Source organism: Alligator sinensis, unplaced genomic scaffold (genome assembly GCF_000455745.1).
Source record: "Alligator sinensis unplaced genomic scaffold, ASM45574v1 scaffold632_1, whole genome shotgun sequence".
Lineage (NCBI taxonomy): Eukaryota > Metazoa > Chordata > Crocodylia > Alligatoridae > Alligator > Alligator sinensis.
In genome coordinates, this window is record NW_005842408.1 from 194,799 (window position 1) to 215,864 (window position 21,066).

The 21,066-nt window shown below is 40.8% G+C and overlaps 1 protein-coding gene across 7 annotated transcripts in view; it reads left to right on the forward strand.

Moving 5' to 3' along the window:
• OPA1 (OPA1, mitochondrial dynamin like GTPase) overlaps nucleotides 1–21,066 on the forward strand; it is a 72,713-nt gene that overhangs the window by 18,587 nt on the left and 33,060 nt on the right. For all 7 annotated transcript variants that reach the window (XM_025211499.1, XM_025211496.1, XM_025211502.1 and 4 more), the window contains 18 exons: nucleotides 3,553–3,606; nucleotides 4,719–4,823; nucleotides 5,852–5,938; nucleotides 7,503–7,616; nucleotides 8,719–8,799; nucleotides 9,284–9,358; nucleotides 9,608–9,679; nucleotides 9,768–9,867; nucleotides 10,998–11,128; nucleotides 11,526–11,598; nucleotides 11,696–11,768; nucleotides 12,252–12,367; nucleotides 15,059–15,123; nucleotides 15,225–15,301; nucleotides 17,199–17,364; nucleotides 17,652–17,804; nucleotides 19,225–19,333; nucleotides 19,686–19,765. In XM_025211499.1, the coding sequence (XP_025067284.1) occupies nucleotides 3,553–3,606; nucleotides 4,719–4,823; nucleotides 5,852–5,938; nucleotides 7,503–7,616; nucleotides 8,719–8,799; nucleotides 9,284–9,358; nucleotides 9,608–9,679; nucleotides 9,768–9,867; nucleotides 10,998–11,128; nucleotides 11,526–11,598; nucleotides 11,696–11,768; nucleotides 12,252–12,367; nucleotides 15,059–15,123; nucleotides 15,225–15,301; nucleotides 17,199–17,364; nucleotides 17,652–17,804; nucleotides 19,225–19,333; nucleotides 19,686–19,765 (1,731 nt within the window). The remainder of the gene's footprint in view (nucleotides 1–3,552; nucleotides 3,607–4,718; nucleotides 4,824–5,851; nucleotides 5,939–7,502; nucleotides 7,617–8,718; nucleotides 8,800–9,283; nucleotides 9,359–9,607; nucleotides 9,680–9,767; nucleotides 9,868–10,997; nucleotides 11,129–11,525; nucleotides 11,599–11,695; nucleotides 11,769–12,251; nucleotides 12,368–15,058; nucleotides 15,124–15,224; nucleotides 15,302–17,198; nucleotides 17,365–17,651; nucleotides 17,805–19,224; nucleotides 19,334–19,685; nucleotides 19,766–21,066) is intronic.

Genomic DNA, 21,066 nt, shown 5'->3' on the forward strand with positions numbered 1-21,066 from the left:
TTATTATATTTTTCCTATTTGCCATTTTCTTCTCATCAGAGGACTCCTCTTCCCCTGCATCGCGCAGCGTGCAGCATCTGTACTAATAGCAGAAGCGGTTAGTGTTGTGTCTTGGTACAGTGTCATATCCGACTGCGCTGAGGGAGCTGCAGTCCGGAACAGAAAGGCAGAATTGGTCCACAGAGCAACTTCCCCATATTTCTAAAGAGCTTTTTCAAAGGAAGTCTTCCTACTGGGCTACTTTATGTCTTCAGACTCTAAAGCAGTTGTGTAAACTGGGATACCTAAAGAGTCGAAACAGTTGCTGGAAAAGGAATGTCATACTTGAGATTTAAAACTGTCTCCGTTTTAGAAGGAACCAGTGAAGAAGAAAGCATGACATTATTAATCGTTGCCTGCAAGGAATTTCACCTTTTTTTGCCTCCAGTTCAATAGCCTAGTGATTTCCGGTTCTGTAAAGATGAATACTAATTGCATTTCCGAAATGCTGCGAATGTAATTTTCTTTGTAATAACAAAAAAGCTAGCTTTTAACGTTAAGATGTGCTGTGCTGTATACATGCCAGGGAAAAGGAAATGATAATGCATCGTATTTTGTCACAATTAAACCTTTTACTGTGAAACAAATTGAATGATTGGATTAAGCAGACCACTTGTTCCTGCACACGTTAAAAGGAGGATATAATTCAGAGATTCCAGCTGTTGATCTAAACTCTGCCTTTGGCAGGCACAGTTTCAGCTCCCACTGAAAACAGCCAGGGTACATTCATTTTTGATGGGGCTGGATGTGTTTCACTTTATTTTGCAAGTCTATCTGCTTGCCTGTCGGCTGAAAACCGAACTGGCAGAGTTTCATTCGTATGCTTGTTCCTCTTGTTTTAATACGTCATAGGCATTTTTGTCAGTATGAGATTGCAGTGAATTAATCAAGCAGTAAAAGGCTGTGCATGCATTGTGTTATGTAGAGCTTTCCAGTAGTGTTATAAAAGAAGGAACTGTAAACTGCCCAAACTATTTCTATTTTTCAGTTTTTTGTCTTAATTTCTCTTCAAAATAGTCTAGATGTTCTCTTTAGAAAGAACTATAAATCCAGAGGGCATCTGTTATGTCTGTTCACTTTTAATACAGTTTTTATAACTGTCAAAAGGGAATTCATTCCCATTGGGGTTTTTTCATTTTATTTATTTTCCATTGGGTTAAATGTTGTATTAAGTTGGGAGGATTTTTGTTAGATAGCAACAACTTGAATAGTTGCCTCTTGTAAGCATTTCTTTGTGCTTTTTCATTTTCAGTATTGTCTCTAAGAGTTGTCCCTGGTTTGGTAGGGGAGGAGGGAGTTTGTGATGCCGTATCCCATTATTAACTATGGACTGTAGGTACCTACAGGGATTTTTGAAAGCACCTAATGTTCAGACACGTAACAATGTTAATCTTGTTCCTCAACATACTGCAGAAAGGCAGCTATATTAGTGATGTGTTCAGTGTAAGAAGCTTTGAGGAATAGAATAGAGGCAATGTTTTTGAAAATCCTAGTGGATATTTAAGTGCCTCTTTACACATCAATTACTTCGGAAAGCTTACCCTTTTTAAAAAAATAATGTTTATGCATGAATGGGGGGGGGAATCACAAGGCATTATACAGCAGAGTGAAAAATAAAAAGGCTCTGTGGGGTTTTTTTAAGTAAGCATTTGGTAAAGTAGGACTGTAAATTAGGCGTGTGTGACCATGTTGTTACTTTGTAATTTGGCAGTAATTATGCTGCTTATCAACAGTATAGAAACACTTGGGAGTATTAGGAATGAAATCCTCCCAGTGAAATCTGTGAAGGTGCCGACTACCATACGTACAAGCTCACCTGAACGACATACCTAAAAATTCGATAGTGTTTGCACGCTGCAGTTTCATTATGCTGCTCTGATGGTGCACATTCATTTGGTCGTCTTTGACCTATTTCTGTGTCCATCCTGAAAGTGTCCCAGGGCTGGGTGTTTCCTGGCTGCAGTTTGCGCCCCTCTGTTGTTCTCAAACACCCTAATGAAGGCACGGCGCTTTTTCAGACTCTGTTTCCTCATTAGTGGCATCTTGTGATGGGCAGCAAGCCGTCCTTTGTGTTGAGTGACTGCTTCTTAGTTTCTGTTCCGTGCTTTCTGTATTTGGGGTTTAGAGATGGAAAGAAATGATGGTCCATTTCTAGCTCTTTATTTTCACTGGTTAAAAAAATCCACCAAGAATAAGAACGCGATTGGATGCAGAATGGATTTTCATCTGATATTGCTTATTGCAAAGTAAATACATGGTCATAGGTTAAATGGCTTCAATATTTCAGTCACCATAGGTGGGTGAAGTGCCAAATCTACAAGCAGTTATGGAACTGAAATACTAAACTTGTGTCCTGTAAATTTGCATCTGGACATTGTGACACTCTCTTTGGTATAACATGAATTTGTTTGAGTTGCAAATATTTTATAGTGGCTTCATTTTAAAAATCAAAATTGATTTTATTATTATTATTTTTCTGACATTTTTAGGAGCATGTTTATTTTTGCTAAATTCAATCATTTGTCAGTTATCTTCTAAGCTTTACATAACGCCTGTTATCAGATCACGTGTGCTTGTATTCTTAAGTTTTTGAAGAAATAAATGGAAAATTGTTTTAAATGTCTGATTTTACTATTTTTAAATCTGTTTTACCTTACAGATTTCTGTTTTAAAAATTGATTTAAGACTTCCATGTATGAAATGGAGTAAGATCAGACTTCATTTCGCTGAACATTTAACATCTTTACCTTTATAATCACTTGTCCGTGTCCTTGCCCATTTTTAATGCTGTCTGAATGATAGCGTGGGCCAGCATAAAGCAACCTGAGAGGACTATATGTACAAAAGGGAAGGATAAAATAGAAAAATGAACTCGGCACTTACCTAGTAGAACATTCTTGCTGTATTTAGGTAGCTAGGTCCCAACACGACTCAGGTCTGTGCAGGACACGCAATGTATTTCCACCCTTGGAGGTTTTATGAACCTCAAAGGCAAACATTGGGCAAGAATGCACTACAAAATTCAGGGACTATTGATAGCTGAGTTGTTGAACATAGTATCAGTAGCAAATTGTTGAGTTAGTGTTTGCATCGTTAAAATGCTGTACTCATTAAATTACTATTATAGCCCCAAGTAATTTAGCCCCCCTGAAGCCACAACTCAGTTTTATTTATCCTACAATTTAGCCACCCTGAAGCCACAACTCAGTTTTATTTATCCTTCGAGTTCTGTTTTTCTGTATTGGGTCTTGAAAGTGTGTATTGCAAGATAAAAGCTTGGCTTGATTTTTATATGATCTTTCTGTTCTGCATGGAAACTTCAGTAATCTTTAATCACCAAATGCTAATTGGACTTAACAGCTTGATTTGATTGAAAATGCATGCAAAATCAGTTTTTTCTCTTATGTTTAATAAAACTTTGGCTTTGTGATTCATTTGTACCCTAAGGATAAACTAGATGTGCTGTATGTCAAGAAATAGAAATATTAAGAAATATTCTTCTTCATGTTATAGGTCTCTGACAAAGACAAAATTGATCAGCTTCAAGAAGAACTTCTGCGCACTCAGGTACTAAACCCTTCCCAAAAGAGCCCAAAATGAGAGCAGCAGCGCCAGACTTTTGAACAAAATCCTGTCTGTGGTGTGAAATATTTGCAAAAAAAATGGAATTAAATTTTATTAGATTATGGATCCCAAATTTCTACAACTGGGCTATGATACTTCATCCTTAATTCATCAGTGTTAGTTTTTACTTTTAAAATTTAAAAGCAGTCTTGATTTGTTTTGTGCCTAATATTCCTTGTATGTAGCTGCAGGGTCTGGTATGTTTGACTGGCACACTTTTGCTTCAGGTAGGAAATAGGATTACATATAAAAGGATTTGATTTTAATCTCTCAACCTGTAAAATGTCATTTCTAGTAGAGACAAGCACAGTAGAGACAATATGCATTAGCTGATTCTGCATAAGAGGTTGAATAAGAAACTGCATAGTTCTGTTTTGGGGAAGCACCACAGATGATGGACTATTGTTCTGTTTATGGTCACAGTGGCCTGTGCAAGAACCAGATGCGCTTTTTCTTGTCCCAGCAGAAAATTTACATTGTTGGCTGAGAATTAGTTAAAATGGGTAGTAGTCTGTCAGATTGATTTATTGATTCACAAATTCCTCTCCCATATAAAGCCATTTTTGCAAGAAGAATATTTTGCTGTATCTTTAATTTGCAAAAAATTAATAAGGGTAAAGTAAGAGTTTTTTGGTGTATCTCGGTTTATCTGAGGGCTTTGAGACCAACAGCAGGGTTCAGGACTGTTCTTTCTTTAACAAACCTGAACTATGCTAACAACTGTAGGCAAAGAAGCCTGTTAATGATCTGATCATCTTCATCTGAGGAAGTGAGCTGTTGCTCATGAAAGCTTATGCTAGTAAAAGTTTATGCATCTCTGATTCACTTGGTCTATAAGATGCATCTCTACCTTGCCTACTTTTTTATATCTGAGAAGTATTTTGTTAATAGTTTTGTTCAGTTATTTCAGATTTTAACAAGCTTGATAGTTTTGAAAGACTTGGCTGGTGCATTGATGCTTTTTCACATAGTAAACTTCTTATATTAATAAACATTGACTTATCTGTGCCCATTATTTTTATTGTTATTCTCAAATTTGTACTTTTGTTTTGAAGCTCAAATATCAACGAATGCTTGAGCGCTTAGAGAAGGAGAATAAAGAATTAAGAAAGCTGGTCTTGCAAAGAGATGACAAAGGCATTCATCAGAGGAAACTAAAGGTACTCCACCATGTATCTACACAGCAATGAGGAATCCAAATGAAGCTATGAGCCCAACCACTCCAAATCACTTTTCTTATATCAGTCTTTAAGTAGGTGAGACACTTTAGGTGTCTCATGAATGGTCCTTTGCAGACTTGTCCGTACTTCATTTCTAATTGGGCATTATCTGTATTTTATTACATGTAGCAGTAGTTTTATACCAAAAACACAGCTGAAATTGCTAAGTTTATCTACATAACTACATACATGAAAAAAATGTATTTGTGGATTGGGCAGTATTGTATCACTTCAGCCTGTTTGGTTTTTAACTATAGAATGGTTTTGCTGTTTCGGTACAATGCTCTGGAGCCTCCATGATTTGCATTGGGTAATTTGAAACATGGTGGGGAAAACAGTGCTGAGGTCAGGGAGACATCTTTTGATGTCCCTATTTAAATCCAGGCAAATTTACAAAGTTAAGAGCTGTTGATGAAAACATTCAGAGTGTTTTGCTAAATACAGCTTATGCTTAGCTTGCTGCCAAAAAACCGGGCATCCTTTGGATGACACGCATGCACTGCTCCTCAGTGATCCATGTGCCAAGTGCTGCCAGAGGGAGTTGAAATGGGACCAAGCACAATGTGCACTTAGCCATTCATACTGAGCAAACCTCTAGGAATTGAACCCAGATATTTAACATGGGAAACCTACTTTTCAGATACTTAACTGCACCATTTCAGAATTGGTGAAGTCTGAATATTCAGCCATGCTGTCTGTAAAATCAGATACCAAACCCTACTGTTTCAGTGAACTGTACATCCTCCTGTAGTGGCTTGTCTGCAAAGGACAACAAATTACATTTGGTGCCAGCTCTTTGTGGTTAATATGGTGATTTGGGCTGCAGTGCTAAATGTTCAGGGCTTAAGCCCTTGAGAGAGTAAGCATGCAGGAATCCTCCTTACAAGACATATAGGTGAATTTTTTTTACACTTGGTCTCAGCTCTGCTACTTGGCTCTCTTCCCCTTATATTTTCAATTCTTTTTAGAAATCTTTGATTGATATGTATTCTGAAGTTCTAGACATTCTGTCCGACTATGATGCCAGCTATAATACCCAAGATCATCTACCTCGGGTAAGTTTTAATTCTTCACTGGAGATTTGTATTTGGCAAAAAACATTATTTTGCACAGGGAATATTATTGTACTTATGTAAAAGTTGCATGTACTGGTTAGCAGACACAAAATTAAGAGTTAGCAGCATTTTTTATGTTACTTGCAGAAAGATCAGAAGACTAATTTAATTGAAGGGCATTTTCATATATTCAAGAATAATTAAAAATTAAAGGCAGTCCATTGTCCTTGGATTTTTACACACATTGTCAATTGAATTACTTTTTTTCTTTTTCTCTTTTTAAAAATTATCAAATACTTGCACTGAATGTGAATCCCTTTGTTTTTTCGGATGAAGATGTGGTTTCTGCATCCATGCTTTCCCCTGCAGTTTCTGGTTCACATCTAAAATGGAAAGAGGCATGTTTCCCAATGTAGATATGACCAAAACCTTGTGAGAGCATGTCATATGTCTTTAGGCACCATTGAGTCAAACCTTGGTTCAAACATTGGTTTAGCCACTGACAAGTTCTAACCATGGTTCAGATCCAGACTCTACTTTTTACTTTTAAATAACTTAAACAAAAATCTGAATTGTTAGATGATTAAAACTACGTATTAAGGAATCACTTATAACACGTTTCCTTTCATATCCAATGTAACCAGCAGGCCTGTGCGAAGTGGCTAGTATTTGCTTCGGATTTGGATTCAGCCGATTTGGGGGACAGTGATTTGATTCAGTGATTCGAATCACTGTCCCGATTCGATTTGGCAAATCTGATTCAGAGATTCGGCTGCTGCTGAATCTCTGAATCAGCCAGGCCCATCCCCTGCCGCCCAGCAATGGCTGCCCTGCCCATCCCAGCTCCCGGCTCTTTGGGGAAAAAAAGCCCCGGTGCTCACCGCTCCTGTCAGCTGGGGGTGATCCCCGCTGCCCCCCATTACCCCACCCAACATGGGGGGCTCTACATGAGCCCCCCCAAGGCCCTAGTAAGAGTGGTGAGTCCCAGGGCTTTTCTTGGTTGTTTTTTTTTCATAAAGGGCCAGAGCTGGCCTCGGCAGGGCACCCGTGGGGGCTGGGGAAGTGATGTGGGGGGTTGGGGTGGCTCATGTAGAGCCCCCCACACAGTGGGGGAGAGTGGGAATCACACCCCGGGCGATCAGGGGGGCTGGGGGAGTGGGAGGGGTTGGGGGGATAGCAGGGTTCCCCCCATGATCCCCTCCCCAGCCCCACTTCCCCCACCCCTAGTACTTACCAGCTCAGAGTTGGCTGCAGCTACCAGGGACTGCGTGAATCATTGACGCTTTCCGAATCTTTTCCGAAGCTTCAGAGAGCATTGAATCGATTCAAACCTTTAAATTGGTCCCCCGATTGGATTCAGTTTCAGAGATTCGGCCACCAGATCGGACCGAATCTCCTCCGAATCGTATCACCACCCAAAGCTTCACACAGCCCTAGTAGCCAGTGCTTATATGGATTTTTGCACTTTCTGTTGACGTTTAAACTAAGTTCTTAGTACATTTTGTGAAACTCAGAAATTGTCTTAATGACTGAAGGCCAGTGATTATTGAACCCATCATTTCAGGTAGTTGTGGTTGGAGATCAGAGCGCAGGAAAAACCAGCGTGCTAGAAATGATTGCCCAAGCTCGGATATTTCCTCGAGGGTCTGGGGAGATGATGACACGTTCTCCTGTTAAGGTAAGCAGCAGAGATGTATCTTAATCCTTATAACAATATTCAAGAATCAAAGCATCTCTAAATGCTGAGTCGGTCTTATCTGATAATTAAGCTAATTTGCACGTGTGCACAAGTGCCTGTTTTTTAAGAGAGTATCGTTGACGGCAAACATTCTGCATGGCCATATCCTATCAGTATGTGCTCCTAGAGCAGGGGTGGGCAATTATTTGGGTCTGCAGGCCATATAGGGAGTTTTGGTGAGCTGTCACAGACTGAGTCTGTCCCCCTCCCGTCCCCATGGGGAGCAGTGTGCGGGAGTGGGTGAGGCTGGGATCATAGGGCAGGGTCATGGGGCAGTGACAGCATGAGACCAGGGCAGAGCTGCAATTCGTTCCTTGCGTGCCCCTGCCCGCAGGACCCGCGCCTCTCGCAGGGGTGCTCAGGCAGCTGATCATGGCTTTGCGCCAGCCCTGGCCTGTTACTGCCCCATGATCCCAGGGTCTCTTGGGCCCCACCCGCCTGTCTTGCTCCCAGAGGCTGCTGCCTTTAGCCCTATCCATGCTGCCTGGCCACGGGCCCTGCTCACGTGGGTCCCGCCCCTGGCAGTGGACGCAGGTAGATGGGCAGTGGGGCTAGGTCCAGCAGTGGCAACTAGAAGGAGCCGCCACTGCTGGGGCTGCTGGAAAATGGAGTCTGGCTGCCATGCCATCCCAGCCCTGCTGCGCGCCTGGGTGTGGTGGGACCAACTGCACGCGCCATGACCCAGACTGCCCCGTGTGCTTCAGCTGGACAGGACCGAGGGATTCACTGTGGGGCAGGCAAAATTCCTCCTGCCTGAGGGCCATATTTTGCCCATTCCTGTGCTAGAGCATATGTAGTACCTCCTACTGTGGTAGCCGCACTGACTTCAGTTGTGACTACTTACACTGTCGCTTCTATGTTTGGTGAATAACTAAAAGATTTTTATTTAGAAAGTTATCAATCAAGAACCTTTCCTGAGTTGTTAATCATTTAAATTATATTTGAAAATATCAGATGTCATCATTTGCTTTCTTTTTTTTCTGACTTGTAGCCCTTTTCTTTTAAGATTTTTAGTAACATGTTTCTTCTCCCTAACTATTAGGTCACCCTTAGTGAAGGTCCCCACCATGTGGCTTTGTTCAAAGATAGCTCTCGGGAGTTTGATCTGACCAAGGAGGAGGATGTGAGTATAAGAAATAGATGGAGGAAAATGTAATGTTATTGTGTCTTTGTTTGTGCTGGGCTGTTGTTCCTCATTTGAGTACAAAGCCAGATGACTTTTGAATAAAGCAAAGCATTTTGCTAAGAGTTAAACTCCATTTCAGTATGATTGCTGTTTAGATTTGGGAGGTGATGAATTGTACCCAGTAGAACAGGCGCCTCAGTGTTACAGCTTCCAGCGATACTTCTGAGTGCTGAGAATCAAAAGCAATCCTAGTCAGACTTTTGCAACTCCACTCACCAAAACAGATAGTCTTTTTACCTGCCTCTCGGGTGCCTTTTGAGTCTCATCAGCATTTCTAAACAAAGATCTTGGGATAAAGGCTGCTTTATAGCTGATAAGTCCCCTTTTTCACTCATGCTAGTGGACGTTCTGCAATTAACAGGTAATATTTGGTTAGTGCTGAGTGTTATTAGTTCTAAAATCTTTGGTTGTGTCAAAACAGCTTGCAGCCTTGAGAAACGAGATAGAAATCAGAATGAGGAACAGCGTGAAAGAAGGATGCACTGTTAGTACTGAGGTAAGGCTTGCTGTTCACTGTGGGGGGAAATCCTTTTTGTATAGCTCATTTGTACTTGTCCCTTCAATTCTGGGGCTGTCTCTAATGAGTTGGTACCAACTGTAAGAACTGCACGATATAAACTGGATTGATCCTGTAAAACAACTCTTCTGCCAGGCCTATTTTTCATTTAGCGTGAGACTTCTTGTATTTTAAAAAAACTAAAAAACCTGCGGTGAAAAAAAATATCATTCCAATGTTGTTTTACAGACCATTTCCTTAAACGTGAAAGGTCCTGGCCTGCAGAGAATGGTGCTGGTAGATTTGCCTGGTGTCATTAGTGTGAGTATACAGCAGTAATATTAGTTGATAATCTCTTGCCAGAGGAAGCAGTCTTTTGTGACCTCTTTCTTATATATGTATATTATAGACTGTGACCTCAGGTATGGCTCCAGACACTAAGGAAACTATCTTCAGTATCAGCAAAGCCTATATGCAGAACCCTAATGCCATCATCCTTTGTATTCAAGGTAAGTTAGGACTAGAGACAGTAATTCATATGGTACTGGTTTCTATCAATTAAAGCCTTGCAACAGGCTCTTTAGATTGTTCAACCAGAGTTTTAGAAAGCTGGCCCTGAGCAGAAATCAATGTTTAAGCCTTCTGTGCTTTCAAGAAATGGATGCAGGTCATCTGAAATAATGTGGGAATTTGGTCTGTGGGCCCCACCGGCCCTTGGTGGTTGTCATTTTTTTCTTAAGCTAGAAGGTGCTTCACATGCACTTTTTTGCCACTAATGAAAAGAAATGGATACAGATCTTACGTGCTTTTTATTACTTTTAAAATATAACCAAGATGGTGACACAGGGTAAACACAAAGGCCGCGTCCAGAGAAGTGCGGAAGTTTGGTACCCCAGGGACAAGAAGCAGCGGCACACCTTGTGCTACTGTTGCTTGTCCCCGGGGAACGCCCATGCCATGCGTGCTCTAGCATGCGGCAGGTTACCCCGGGTTGGGTAGGGGAGGCTGGGGCATGCACAGTTGCTTGGGCCTTGGGAAGCTAAAGCCCCCGTGATCCTACAGCTGAGAACTTGGCCGGCAGCTGGAGCATGGCTCCAGCCAGCCAGGCTCCAGTTTTGGGTGGTGCATGCTGTCGCCATGTGCACAGCCCTGCTTTTTTCCATGTGGGTTTTTTTGACCATGGGGTTTGCAAGGTACCAATGTGGGGAACACCTGAACGTGCAGTGTGTGGCACCGCAGACAGCGCAGTCACTCGTCTGGACATGGCCAAAGTTTCCCCAAGACAGTGTTCAAAGGTTGCAGACTGTAGTAGAGAGAATACCCTTTAGAAGACCTAGTAAATGTTTAAAGTTCAGTGTATTTTAGCTTGGGTTTAAATCTTATTTTTGTTGTTAGTCATTTTAAACACTCTGTTACCAAGAGCCCAATTTTTTCTAATGGAAAGAAAAAGTGGAAATTTTTTTCTGCTTGTGCGAGAAACTAAATGATTAGGGATTTTATCATTAACATTATGGACTTCACTCAACCAGCTTACTAAAAAAATATATAATTTTAATACCTATTAAATTCTTAGAGTTCTAGTGCTGAATTTTGCTTACCGGTCCCTGAAATGGCAACTTTGTCGTTTTTTTTTTCCTAGATGGGTCAGTGGATGCAGAGCGCAGTATTGTCACTGACTTAGTCAGTCAAATGGATCCTCAAGGAAAGAGGACAATTTTTGTTTTGACTAAAGTGGATCTTGCTGAAAAAAATGTGGCCAGTCCAAACAGGGCAAGTATAAACCGTGTATTCCCCCTCCTGCCCCAGTTCCTAAATTAGGACAGCACTGCAAAGAATTGTGGTGCAAATACAAACATAGCAATGCACCTACCTGTCACAAAAATGTCTTTCCATCTTTATGTAAATCTAATCCTTGACTGGACTTCATGCTTTTATTCATTTCAGGTGACTTTCGGTCTTCTAAATAGTTTGCTCCATTTTTAGTATTTTTCCTTTAAATTACATCTTTCAAAATGTAGTGGAGCCTTTGCATAATCCGCTAAAAAAACCCATTTTTTGTTAGACTTCTCTATCATTAAATATAGCTTTTAAATGTTTTTAAAAGTATGTTAAAGAAACGAGAACACACGTCAGTTCAGCTTGTGGTCTTTTATATTTATTTTCATAGATCCAACAAATCATTGAAGGTAAACTCTTCCCAATGAAGGCGCTGGGTTATTTTGCAGTTGTCACTGGAAAAGGTAAATAGAGTTCCATGTCTGATTCTTTGACTCTTTGCTGACATGGAATGGATCATTGCCTCAATGGAACTGTTGCAGCACTCTCTCCTTTCTTTAGGAAACACCAATGAAAGTATCGACTCTATTAAAGAATATGAAGAGGATTTTTTTCAAAATTCAAAACTCTTAAAGTATGTTGCTATTTATTTTTTGGTATTAAAGTGCATCTCATCAGTAATTGCAAACACATTTCTGTAGTTTAACTTTTTACAGACTTGGATTAGGAAAGCACTTTGCATGTTGCAATGTCTTCTAATTCTCAAAGATCTGTGTGGGCAAGCGTAGCTTCCCCTTCTAACAGCTAGCTATGTGGTCTGCCTGCAGTGAACTGAACAGATGCCTCTGATTTAGCAAATTTGCATTTCCTGTGAAGGAAGAGACCAGATGCATGTTCCTTAGACACTTGTGTCCCAAAGTTTCCCTCAGAGGCTGCACTGAGCCTGTGTTTTAATGCTAAGAAGACTCCAAATGCAATTTTGTGCATTTGGATGCCTGAGTGGAGAATCAAGGTTTTAGGCAGATGCATGCTCTCATGTTGAATTATTTTCTAGTACGTAAAATAGGGTTTTATTCTTGAAATATTTTTCTGTTCATATGGATCTCTTTCTTCACAGAACATGTATGCTGAAGGCCCACCAGGTAACAACACGCAACCTAAGCCTTGCCGTGTCAGATTGCTTTTGGAAAATGGTGAGAGAATCTGTGGAGCAGCAGGCCGATGCTTTTAAAGGTAATCTCTCTCTCTCTGTCTCTGTCTCTAATGTACCTGGAGGCAAAGCCTCATAGCATTGACTAAGGGCAGACATAATGTTTTCAGGAAGTTTGCAAGTTTCCATTATGCGGTTCTGTGAATGAGCTGTAATTCAGCTTTTCTGCAGAGGGAAGAATCCCGTGGCCAGCATAATTCATCATTTATTTATGATCATGCTTTTTAATAAGAAATAGCTAGCTCCCGTGTGGGGAGCCTGTGGGCAAGAGGTATCTCTCAAGTCAAAGAGAATTTGTGGTATAAAGGCTGCAGCTTTATTAGATAAACAAGTATCTATGTAAGTGAGAGGGAAATGATTCTGAACTCTCCAACAAAGTGTGAGTATTCCTTTGTCCCTGCTGGGGGCAAGATAGTTTCCCGGTCCAAAATACCCATAGTAGAACATAGGCATAGTACGCCTACATCATCCCTGACTAGTGGTTGTGCAACCTATTCTTGAAGACTTTCAGTGATGGAGAGTCCACAACTTCCCTAGGCAGTCTATGCCACTGCCCTGCGCCTCTAATAGTGAAGAAGCGTTTCCAGACATCCAAGCTCAATTTACTTTGCTGCAGCTTCAAGACATTGGTCTGCGTCCTCTTCTCTGCAGCAGGAGAGAACAGGAGTTTTCCCTCTTCTTTATGGCAATCCTTCAAACATATGAAGACTGCTATCATGTCCTCTCTTAAGCACCTTTCCTGCAAACTGAACGTGCCTAGCTCCTTCAGCTTCTTCTCATATGTTTGCTTTCCAAGCCCTTGATTACCTTTGCTCACCTCTGTGGAACCCAAAACTGCACACACTGCTCTAGATGAGGCCTAACCAGCGCCAAGTAAAGACACTATCACCTCTCGTGTCTTACACCTAATGCTTCTACTGATGCAGCCCAAAACTGCATTTGTCTTTTGTGCAGCTTCATCACCCTGAAGACTTGTATTGAGTCTGTGATCTACCAAGACTCCCAAATACTTTTCATAGCTTCACAGATTGTGGAGTCGGAAGGGACCCAGTGGATCATTGTGTCCGACCCCTGCCCCTGGCAGGAAAGAGGACTGAGGTTAGATGACCCCAGCCAGGTGACTGTCAAGCCTCCTCTTGAAGACCTCCAAGCTAAGTGATAACACCACCTCTCTTGGAAGCCCGTTCCAGACTCTAGCCACCCTTATTGTAAAAAATTTCTTCCATAGTGCTGCCTTCCAGCCAAGTGTCACCCATTTTAAATTTGTGTTTCTGATTCTTCCTGAGTTGCAGCATCTTCCATTCATCCTCATTTAACTTCATCCTGTTAGTTGTAGTCCAACTTTCCAATCTTTTGAGATCCTTTTGAATTATGCTGTCAACCTCCAACACATTTGCAGTCCTCAGTTTCGTGTCATCTGCAGACTTGCTCGAGAAGTTTTCTGTGCTGGCATCTAAATCATTAATTAATACGTTGAATAGCACCAGGCCAAGGACAGACTCCTGTGGGACTACTTGAAACCTCCTGCCATTCTGACATGGACTCTCTAATAATTACCCTTTGCTTGCAGTTGTTGAGCCAGTTGTTTCTCTAGCTTATGGTAGTTTTGTCTAGCCCATATTTCTCCAGTTTGTTTACCAAAAGGTCACGTGGGACCTTGTCAAAAGCCTTGCTGAAGTCAAGATGCATGCTATCCACAGCATTCGCTTAATCCACCCAAGTAGTTACTTTGTCAAAGAAGATCAGGTTTGTTTGACACAATCTGTTTTTCATAAATCCATGCTGGCTGCTTGTGATCAGCCTTTCTTCCTCCAGATGTTTGCAAATGATCTTCCTTAGGCTATGCTCCAGTGATTTCCCACGTATGGAGGTGAGGCTAAACTGGCCTGTAGTTCCCCCAGTCCACCTTTTTTGAAAAGGGGCACTATGTTGGCCCTTTTCCGGTGCTATGGTACCTGGCCCATCTTCCACAGCTTCATGAAGATAATTCCTAAGGGCTCCAAGATCTCCTCTGCCAGTTCCTTCAGTACCTTGGGATGAAGTTCAGCTGGCCCTGCTGACTTGAATTCATTCAGACCTATCAGAAGCTCTCTGACTGTCTCTCTTGTCATCTCCTCCCTCAGTTTGCCCCCTTCCTTATCTAGATAATCCTTATTTAGGTGTCTGGCTACATCTTATTTTTTTTGTAAAGACTGAGGCATGAATGATGTCAGCCCACAAAAAAGTGTTAGGGAGCAGTAAGTGCTGTTGTCCTCTGTTGCATGGTAAATTCCATTTTATTGAGGATCAGCGGTTGCCAAAGAGCAGCAGGATTGCAAGGGCAGATTACTCAGTTAGATGGTATCTGTTAAAAGGCTGAGTAGGATCTTTCACACCCCTTCCTGTCAAACAGATTCCACCCAGTGCCATGGCTTGATTCTGTTTCCACTGTTCAAGAGAGTTAAATTGAAAGTCCTATTGACTATGTTTAAAAAAGAATGTCAAACACCGTCACGCTTTTGCAACAGCCTTTCAACTTTGCACCATAAATAAGAAAAATAATGTATTCTATTTTTTATGCTTTGTGGTCGTTTTGAAAGACCAGATGATTTGTCAGAAACAAGTTCCATGAGAAATTAAAGAATAGGTAGGCTGCTGGAATAGCCATGCAATCTCTCTAGATTATAAAGGAGTCTTAGTCAATATAGACATCTGATTCTTCTTTTCTCTCATAGCAACACGTTTTAATCTTGAGACTGAGTGGAAGAACAACTACCCGCGGCTGCGAGAGCTTGACCGGGTAAATTACATTACATTTGTACTTGATATGTTATATAAAACTTTTGACTGCCTTAGACTGCAGATGTCTTCATTGGCTTTCACACTTTTTCTTTTCTGCAGAATGAACTGTTTGAAAAAGCAAAGAACGAAATCCTTGATGAGGTTATTAGTTTGACCCAAGTCACACCAAAGCACTGGTACAGTAGCTATCTGGTTTACATTTAAACTGTATGCCTCTTTTCCAAAAATGGAAGAATGCTTTTTCTGTATTTCAGAAATGTTACTCAGTTTTAAAATAACTGTCACAAGTTTACAGGATAGTTACCCCTCTTATGTCTTTTGCCTATCTGGAATGTACTTTTTTCCCCTAAATATATTCCTCATTCACCAAAATTGTGTGTAGTTCCTGGCCAGTAGAGGTTTGAGCATAATTTGTTCTTTTGTCTAATTGATAAAAGACACAGTAGAGACAGCTCCAAGAGTGAAAATAAACAATGAAGTCATCTTTATATCTCCTGTGAACTTCATGTGGGTCTCGATTAGGATTTGGGCCAATAGGTTCAGAATTCCATCAAGAGATAACTATTGCCTTAAAAGAAAAAACTGGGCACATGAATGTGTTTTGGAGTATGTGTTTAATGCAGCACATTCTTCTGAGTTTGTATTCTAGGCTCAGATTTCCAAGTTTAATGCAGTCCTCAGTATTTCCATGCTTATCTCTTTCAGTTTAGCAGTGGATCTTGAGTACCCTGACCCATCACTTTTTCCATTTCATCCAGTGGATTATGTCTGTATGATACTGATATTGGTGTATTTGTAATCCCTCACAAGTTAGTGTCTCTACCATGTTCTAATTTTAAAATGTAGGACATTGTAATAGAACTTGAAACCTAGTTTAAATTCCCATTACTACTAGTTAAGGTTACTTTGATTAAATGAAGATTAAAAAAAAAACAAAACTAAATGACAAGTAATTGCTTGAGATTGCACTTCCTGATGGTCAAAAGATAGTTATAACTGTACCTTGTAGTGCTTTTTTTAAGAAGCAAAGGCCGTAGCTAATAGTTTCCAACACCCATTAAGTGTAAGTATCTTAGTACATCATTCTTCACTGCAGTGATGCTTTTATCTAAATAAATTATTTTCTTAAGCAATGAAGAAATGCTTAGGTACTGAACAAAGGGCTTTAAAGAAACCATCATTTTTTGCCAGCGACAGCAGTTATTTTCATTTGTCAATGATAAATGTTCCACAGTTCTTCCCTGGGAGTAAAATCTTTCAGTTACTTTTTGACTTCATATAAATAGCTTTACAAGCCTTGAAAGCCTATTTAAGCCAAAAGTTCTACCTTTAACAAATTGAAGCCTTCAGACCCATCTGTACTGACCTTGTAGGTAGACAGTAGGCACAGTAAAAGGAGAATAGGAAGAGTTATCAAAAGTAAAGCAAAATTCTTTTGAGTTGGAAGGAGGTGAAATGATATTTCTGAGAAGTTCCCCAGGGATCTTGTTCTGCGTTGATGTAGTTAGCATGGCAGCATAAGCAAGTCATGAGACCTCTATGTCCTGTATGTTACAACCCTGGTCCCTCTAGCCCAAAAAATATTAAAATTTCCAAAATATATTTCAAACCATAAAAATAAAAAAATGCTTTAGGTTAAATCAGGACAAATAAGGCCTCTGTTCTGTGTACGCTGTGTTCTAATTCTGCATAATGCACTGTAGATGGGGAAAATTATTCCTACCTGCTGTATGTCTTCATTCAACCAATGTAACTAATGACCCTTGGCACGCATTCATGGTGAGAAGGTCTCACAGGTGGAAACCTTAGACAGGTCCATCATTCATCGAGCCCATTGAAGTAGCAGTGAGAATTGCGGACAACTGTTTTTATTCACTCAGTGGAGTGGGCGGAAGAAATGTCGAAGATTTGTGTTCATGACATCTTTTGAAGGGAGTCGCTTCTACTCATTAAAAATATTGAAAGCATGAAATGCTACACATTGGCCTGCTAGAGCAGTTTAAGATAGACTTACTGCTTGGATCAGAGCTCTGCACTGGAAGCTATCGTGAATGTTACAACTTTCCATTTTAGGGAAGAGATTCTTCAGAAAACATTGTGGGAAAGGGTATCTACTCATGTGATTGAGAACATCTACCTTCCAGCAGCCCAGACTGTGAATTCAGGAACGTTTAACACCACTGTAGACATCAAGCTAAAGCAATGGACTGACAAGCAGCTGCCTAATAAAGCAGTAGAGGTTAGAACTAAATTTTTTGATTAATTTTAGTTGTATAAATGAAGATCTGCATAGCTACAGGTTTGTATTTTCCTGTTAGCCATGGTTTTCTATACAAAGTTTGTTAAAATGCAAGTTTTAAGTTAACTCAGTGGCTCCCAACCTTTTTTTTACCGTGGCCCGATGGGAGCGAAACGGAGGAAAACTCAATAAATTACTTTAATATCCTTCATATCTTCATGTGCAAGTATTAATGTTTATATGCATGACAATTTTGTCAGTCAAATCACTTGTCACTAACTTTCTAGGTGGCATGGGCAACCCTGCAGGAAGAATTTTCTCGATTCATGACAGAACAGAAAGGAAAAGAGCATGACGATATCTTTGATAAATTGAAACAAGCTGTCAAAGAAGAAAGTATTAAACGGCACCACTGGAATGAGAGAGCAGAAGATAGCTTGGTATGGGGTAGTATTTGTTCCCGTAGCTGACGGATCATTTGCTCTTGAATTCTTTTCATTTAAGATTCATGTTCACTTTGGTTGCATTTTTTTTTTTTAATCCTTCATATGTTGAAAACTGTAATACACACCTGAGTTTTACACAGCGCGTGTGCAACTGCCTTGCAGTATGAATTGCAGTGTGAATCAGTGGTTCCCTCTCTTGTTCTGTTTACCTTTCATAGATCAGCTAGCCTGCCACAGTCCTTGCTTAGCTTACAGAAAGAACCCCCCAAAAACTCTTGATTCATTGATTGCAAATGGACCACAGTTTGAGTATCACATATACAAAGCATTGTGTCATTGCATATGCTGGGATGATTTGAGCAGACAAGGATTACCTGAAGGAAATTGGTGGAAGGGGTCAGACACATTTCAGCAGTGTGCAGAATGTTGCTTTTAAAGCTGTGTGCCACACTGACTAAATGCCAGAGATGTAATGAATTATTGTTTTATAGCCACATTCCAGGTTTGACCGCTTTTAAGTTCCAAATGAATCACACACTGTAGGCCACGTAGGATGCATGTGGGTAAGGCAGACGGCTCTTTAGTGCAGGTGGCACTAGCCATTTGCCAGTTCCTGCTGATTTCAAGATGAAAGGCACTGCTTAAAGCAATGCAACATGGGGCTCATGCGGACTGCCTGTGTGGTTTGGCCTGCTATAATGATTCAACCATGCCTTCCTTCACCAGTGGGTGTTAAACATGATGGTAGAGCTTCAGCTTCCCCATTTGGATTGGCCAGGCCTCTAAGGGCAGGAAGCTATAAAGGAAGATGGGTGGAGCAATAAATCAGGCCAGATAGGCCCTGCACAAATAGTCTTCCCCTTAGCATCTGCTCTGGGCCACTGTAAAAGATAGGATGCTGGGCTAGATGTACCTGTGGGGTGACCCAGTCTGGCATCATGTTCCACAAGCACAAAAACCTAAAAAGGATTTCAAAAGCCCCCAGCAAGTCATTACTCCAATCTGTGTCCTCACATCACGCTGCTTTGTTAATCTGTTGGGCTCAGTCCAGCTTCCCTCTTGCAAATTTGCTGACAGTTTGCATCCAGTCAGTGTGGATCTGCTGGTGGCAGCTCTCCAGGAGAAGGTGCATCTTGCACATGGCCCTCCTGGTTTAGGCTGATTTAAGACTAATTTGTGGGATAATTGCCTTCTTTCTCTGTTTTTTCTCACCTCATTACCATATGTTACGTCAGCCTCTGCTTAGCCATTTGTTCCTCCTTATAGCTCCTTTTTCTTGTTAGTCAGATCTCCCCTTTTAGCAGAAATGACAGGGTCTAGTTAGTTGTAGAGCTGCTAGTAGCAGAACACTGAGCTGAGACTGCATTTAATACTGTAAATAGAAAGATGAACCGTTTGTGTCTCGTATTGTCAGAGAGTGATCCAGCACAACGCTTTAGAAGATCGGTCGATATCCGATAAACAGCAGTGGGATGCAGCTATTCATTTCATGGAGGAGACTCTCCACAGTCGTCTCAAAGACAGTGAGTGCTCGCACTTTGACAGCAGTTGCTGTGCAGTAACGTATATGTATGTAATCACAACTATGTTCCACGTGTAGTGCATTTTGTGTTCTTTACCAGCGTTTGTTAGACTAGGACGCTTATTTAAAATTAATGGGAGATGCATCTGAACCCTCTCCACCCCCACTGCTCTGGAAATCCCATTCTGCTTGAAAACTAACTGAAAACTTAAAAAAATATTTAAAGCTTTGAATTTCTTAAAAATGGGAATAAATGGTCCACTTTGAATCAGACACAAGGTTTTGGTTAACAAGACATCCTTCCAGATAGAGTACATGTTGACTGATCTCTTTAACCTTGTTTCTTTTTTTAGCTGAATCTGTTATTGAAGATATGGTGGGTCCAGACTGGAAAAAGAGGTGGCTGTACTGGATAGCCCGTTCCAAAGAGCAGGTGAAAGCAAATTCAGATACTGTCTGCTTCCCAGGTGTATGCTTTTGTGGTAAACTTCGTGGTGGTTAATAGCTAAGTGGTCTAAAATGTGGAACTGTCACTACTGGTACTGCAAATGCAAAACAGGAAATTGAAATATCCTGCCGTTTCCCTCCAAGCTTTTTAAATGTTAGTCTGAAGAGCGTACTATGTGTTTGGCAGACAAAGTACATAGTTTCAGAAGCTGCAAACTGGTTACCTTTCCTGATAAGGAATTTCATCTTTTTACTGCTCAGTCATGAAGTATTTGTTGTAATCAATTAAGTTTTTCTCGGAGGAGATAAATTAACTAGTATTTAAGCAGAGTGGAAACTGATCTGGTTTCTCATAGTGTCTCATGATGTCCTGAAAGGTAGGGGAATGGTATAGTATATCGTCATGCTTTAATGGTGTCATCACTGTTAAATTAGAAAGCATAGCTAGCGTGCTAAAGGCAATTAGAATTGTTGCCTAAGCATTCCCCCTCTCGCTTGCTCTTAACTTTTGCAAAATTCCACTATATGTATTTAAACTGTCTTTGACTAGTCTGTCCCCAAAGGGAGATTTATTTTTAGCCTATCACGCTACAAAGGTATAACTAAATTCATTTCTCAGAATTGATTATAATCTGAAGAAGAAAGCCTGACCAAAAAATGATTTTATAGCTCAGAGGAAAGGAATCCAAAGTTCATTGTGTACTACAGAGGTGGAGACAGAATACTTCAAAAACTGTCCTATCTCATTGGGTGTTGGATGAGTTGCTGAAGCTAACATGGTCCCTCTTTGAGCAAGAGAGCAGTCGTGGCTCAGGATTCAGGACTCCTCTGTGAAACTGAGACTGGATTTATAAATGCCTTGCAAGAAGGACCAGACTATCATGTAGTTAAACTAGGAGACTGATTCATGAAACGGAGCAGAGTTAAGTTAGAGAAATCTGTGGAGATTTCCTGACCTGTAGATAAAGTACCTGGATCTGTTTTTCCAGTACTCCCCTTGTTTCTCTAACATTCAAGGTCAAGGCTGACTCCACAATCCCTGAGTTTAAGAAGAGAGTCAACACTGAATAAGAGCAGACATTGTACCAGCAGTGTCTTCTTCAGAGGAGATACAAGACTCTGAAGTCACAGTGTACCTCAGACCTGATATGAGCTTAGACAGTGTGAGCCCTAGAGAAGATATGAAAATTAGTAATGAAACAGTTTCACCCACAGCATCTAGGGTCTGACAAACAGTTGACAAGTCAATGGCAGGGCTCCCAGGGAATCAATCTTGGACCCACTCTG